Genomic DNA, 4,216 nt, shown 5'->3' with positions numbered 1-4,216 from the left:
TGTAACTGGCTTCAAATTCACAGCAATCTTCTTGCCTCAGCCTCCCAAGTGCTGGAATCACAGGCCTTTTTACAGAAACTTTTAAGAAACTTTACATAAGCTCTTTAGTTTCAAAGGATGGGCATGTAGCTGAGATAGGATTGTTGTTCAGATACCCAGAGAGCCAAAACCATTTGCCTATGGAGATTAATTACACTATCTGTTTTTACTTTGTGTTTTAGTACCTAAGACTATCAATTTTTTTCAGCTGAACAAAAGTAAAAATTGCATTGTACTTATTAAGTAAACATTTATCAAGCACAGTGTCAAATACTGTACTTAATTACCAAATTCCTCGTTCTGCTCTTGTTCAAATTTCATTGTTCTATTCTTTAACTCTTTAGAAATTACTTTTCAAAATTTGTTACTAAAAATGATGAGGTATTATTAAAAATTTTGTTATAAACATAAAAATAATGCATCTTGTTTATTGTTTGGATCAGCACGCTCCTTTTGAAAACATTTAGCTATGTTGAGGTTACCAATGACCTACTTTGAGAAAACAAATCAGGAAGCACACTAACTTAGTTGTGGCAACTACCAGTGATGTCACCATATTAATCAATCTATGGAGCAACATGTATGACTCAGGAGGAGTGCCTGGTTGATGAAACAAGATCACATTGTTAGGCTAACAGAATGAAAAATCACTCTACTTTGATGAAAAATTAATCAGTCCTGTATAAAACTTTTGTATAAGTTATCTCTAGGTCCTCTGAATTCACTTCCAGGAAAAAAAAAATAAAGTCACTTCCAGAACTATCTTAAATTTTTTCAAACTACTTAAGCCAGTAGACAACAGGCCTACTTATTAAAGCTATCCAACTAGGTGTATATCCACAAATTATTAAGGTTATGCTCAGATGCTAAAGTTTAATGATGAAATGCAATCTAGCTAAGCTATTAACATCTTAGGTTCAAATGCTACGTTTTTATCGCATAAAAAAAAAAGCCATCCTTCTGTTTATTTAGTCATACTCTCCACCCCCATGACTCCACTAAAATCGTCCTCGATTCAAACATCCCAGTCCCACTCAAATAGCTGAGTTATCTCCCTGCAGGCCTGCAGGCTGAGCAGCCACTCCCAGGTTGTAGGGACACCAGTCACAGGATCCTAGCCTTTTAACACCACTTTTCACTTCCAGGGCACAAAAAGCACTAGAATGGGACCGATACTAGTTTTCCTGTTGGTAAATTGCCCATCTCTTCAACTGGATTTTTGCCTCCATACGTTTCTCCTCTTACCCACCAGTTTGGGAAACTCCAAGGAGAAGGGTTTGCAGGTATCCTCAGAGCCAGCTCAAAGCCCAACCAATGCGTCACTTTGATCCCGAGCTGTTCCTTTCCAGAGAAGCCTCCACAAAGGCGCTGGATCCCCGCAAAGGATCCAGTTACGATGTCTGCTTTTAGACTGTCCTAGGGCTGTTACTTAGATCCAGGAAGACAAACCAGCTAAACCATTCAGTCTATAGAAGCGCGATTAAAGTTCTACACTCGGCAAATAACCCAGAGTAAAAACCCATAAGAGGAGCACATTTTTAAGACTGGGGGAAGGGGTCCGTGTTTCACAACATATACTGGGAAAAACAATAGCAAGAGGCAACACCAAACTGTTTGGCGCCTGTAATAGGCGCCATCAACCAGTTACTTTCTCGCCAAACGCGGGCGAGAAGGGCGGGAAGGAAAAGCCCCCTCCTCGGTCCAGGAATACTCATCTCGCAAGCCGACTCACGCACGCGCACTCAGTTGCTTAGCGACAACAGCGCTAAGCCACCGCCCAGCAACAATCGAGCGGCCAAGTCTCTCACCACTCAGCGCCTAGCTCACCTTCACACGCCTTACCAATCAGCGCCGGCGCCGCAAGGAAGTTTCCAGAGATTTCGAGGAAAATCCTTAAACTTGGATTCATCCGCCTGGTAATTTTTTCATTATATTGTAAAGGAAGAGAAGGAAAGCCTGGAGGAGAAAGGATATAATCTTTTAGGATCCTCTGTTTCGGTTGTGAAGAATTAGGGCTGAGTTGAAAAATTTAACTGAGTCGTGAGAGATAGAGCCGAGCGAACTACTTTCAGCGGCGCAGGGAGACGGAAGCTACGTAGCGGTGCTAAATGACGCAACAGACGTTGCATAAATAATAGGTCCGCCAACTCACGGCGTTCAGTAAGGAGTGGCTTTCCGGAGTAAACAGTTGTGTTTATCCGGTGGCTGGACGTCTCTGGCGTTTTTGTGGCTTCTTCGCATTCGATAAAAGGTATGACCTGTGGCGTTGAGACCTGGAATAATTGCAGAAGGGTTTTAAGCGCGGTTCGGCTGGGGATTTCTTGGGACTGAGTGAGTCTTGAGGGGCTAGAAAGGGGGAGGGGAGGGCGAAGTGACGTGACTCAGACCGGCCGTTTTCCGAACAGTGGGCCTTGTTTGCGTGAGGGTTGTGGGGCAAGGGGGCGGCAGCGACGGCCGGCGTGCGCGGTCAGAGGCCAACGGAAGCTTAACCAATGGAGCTTCCGTCTGGTTTACTGAAGCAGTAAGGCCGAAGAGAGAGAATTTTTTTGTGACCTGTGTAAAGCTTAATAATGACTCACTTTGGAGAAGAGTTCCATTTCTTTCAGTGGAAATTTTTGCACTGGGTCTTGGTCATTTGGTTTTGTTCTTAATTTTTGGCCAGGCTTAGGTTTGGGGAAATGAGTAGAGGAATGTAAAGCACCCTGAACAGCAAAGAAAAATGTGTACTAAATTAGAAAGTACTCAGGATTCTTCGTTAAATTGAAATCTTGTGTGTTCAGTGGAAATCTAAAGAATTTAGAAATACGCCTTAAGGCATTTTGAGAGAATATTTAGCGGTTTTAAAGAACGTTTTTAGATGTTAAATGTATATAATCTTAAAATGGTATTTGTCATTTTAATTGTAGGTCAAAATGCAAATCTTCGTGAAAACCCTGACTGGCAAGACCATCACCTTGGAGGTGGAGCCCAGCGACACCATTGAGAATGTGAAGGCCAAGATCCAGGATAAGGAAGGCATTCCACCTGACCAGCAGAGGCTCATCTTTGCAGGCAAGCAGCTGGAAGATGGTCGCACTCTTTCTGACTACAACATCCAGAAAGAGTCCACTCTGCACCTGGTGCTGCGCCTGAGAGGTGGGATGCAGATCTTCGTGAAGACTCTGACTGGCAAGACCATCACTCTGGAGGTGGAGCCCAGCGACACCATTGAGAATGTGAAGGCCAAGATCCAGGATAAAGAAGGCATTCCTCCTGACCAGCAGAGGCTTATCTTTGCAGGCAAGCAGCTGGAAGATGGTCGCACTCTTTCTGACTACAACATCCAGAAAGAGTCCACTCTGCACCTGGTGCTGCGCCTGAGAGGTGGGATGCAGATCTTCGTGAAGACACTGACTGGCAAGACCATCACCCTGGAAGTGGAGCCCAGTGACACCATTGAGAATGTGAAGGCCAAGATCCAGGATAAAGAAGGCATTCCTCCTGACCAGCAGAGGCTCATCTTTGCAGGCAAGCAGCTGGAAGATGGTCGCACTCTTTCTGACTACAACATCCAGAAAGAGTCTACTCTGCACCTGGTCCTCCGTCTGAGGGGTGGCTGTTAGTTCTTCAGTGTCCAAGATGGTAGTACTCTGCACTATAGCCATTTGCCCCAATTTAAGTTTAGAAATTACCAGCTTCAATAATAGCTGAACCTGTTCAAAATGTTAATAAAGGTTTTTGTTGCATGGTAACATGTCTGTGTTGAAATTCTGTAGTAGTATGGGAACTTAACTGGTTAAAATGGTGTTGAGACAGGGATTTAACTTTGGGACTGGTAATGTTCCCCCCACTTAGCTATATAGTGGGGGGAGTGGGCTGTTGGAGCTTTAGAATTGCAAGGGTTAACAGCAGCTAATTATAGAGGCCTTTATAAATTAAAGAGGAAGAAAGTGTTATCTGTTTAGGCTTAACTGTTGAGCCTGCATTTTTAAAAGTGTTTCTGGGAGTGTACATTTGTTTCTAGTAAGTAGTAAAATAAAACTTTCTATTGTTTCTGTATGTGTTTAACTCTTGAGCCAAGTAGTGGCGCATGAGTCATTAGGTTTTTATTTTTTTGGTACTGGGAATTGAACTCAGCATCTCATGCTTGCCTCTGCTGCAGAGCTATATATTCCTGGCCCCAAATGACAGAAAAGAA

At 43.4% G+C, this 4,216-nt stretch overlaps 1 protein-coding gene across 2 annotated transcripts; it reads left to right on the top strand.

Moving 5' to 3' along the window:
- Positions 1-1,935: 1,935 nt before the first annotated feature.
- Ubb (ubiquitin B) lies at positions 1,936-3,770 on the top strand. 2 transcript variants are annotated; one of them, XM_063242478.1, is made up of 2 exons: positions 1,936-1,955; positions 2,946-3,770. In XM_063242478.1, the coding sequence occupies exon 2, from the start codon at positions 2,952-2,954 to the stop codon at positions 3,639-3,641; it is 690 nt and encodes a 229-aa protein (XP_063098548.1). In that variant the 5' UTR covers positions 1,936-1,955; positions 2,946-2,951; the 3' UTR covers positions 3,642-3,770. The 2 variants fall into 2 exon arrangements, with proteins under 2 accessions (XP_063098548.1, XP_003466253.1); XM_003466205.5 differs by lacking the exon at positions 1,936-1,955 and adding an exon at positions 2,086-2,290.
- The last annotated feature ends 446 nt before the right edge of the window (positions 3,771-4,216 follow it).

The sequence above is a fragment of the Cavia porcellus genome, unplaced genomic scaffold (assembly GCF_034190915.1).
Source record: "Cavia porcellus strain 051 isolate PalLab524CR breed Dunkin Hartley unplaced genomic scaffold, mCavPor4.1 scaffold_32, whole genome shotgun sequence".
In the NCBI taxonomy this organism is placed as follows: domain Eukaryota; kingdom Metazoa; phylum Chordata; class Mammalia; order Rodentia; family Caviidae; genus Cavia; species Cavia porcellus.
Note: the sequence above shows the minus strand (reverse complement) of the source record. Positions and strands in the feature narration are given on the sequence as shown.

Bases quoted from the DNA above. Each gene is read 5' to 3' on its own strand.
- Ubb (XM_063242478.1), top strand. From the start codon at position 2,952: ATGCAAATCTTCGTGAAAACCCTGACTGGCAAGACCATCACCTTGGAG.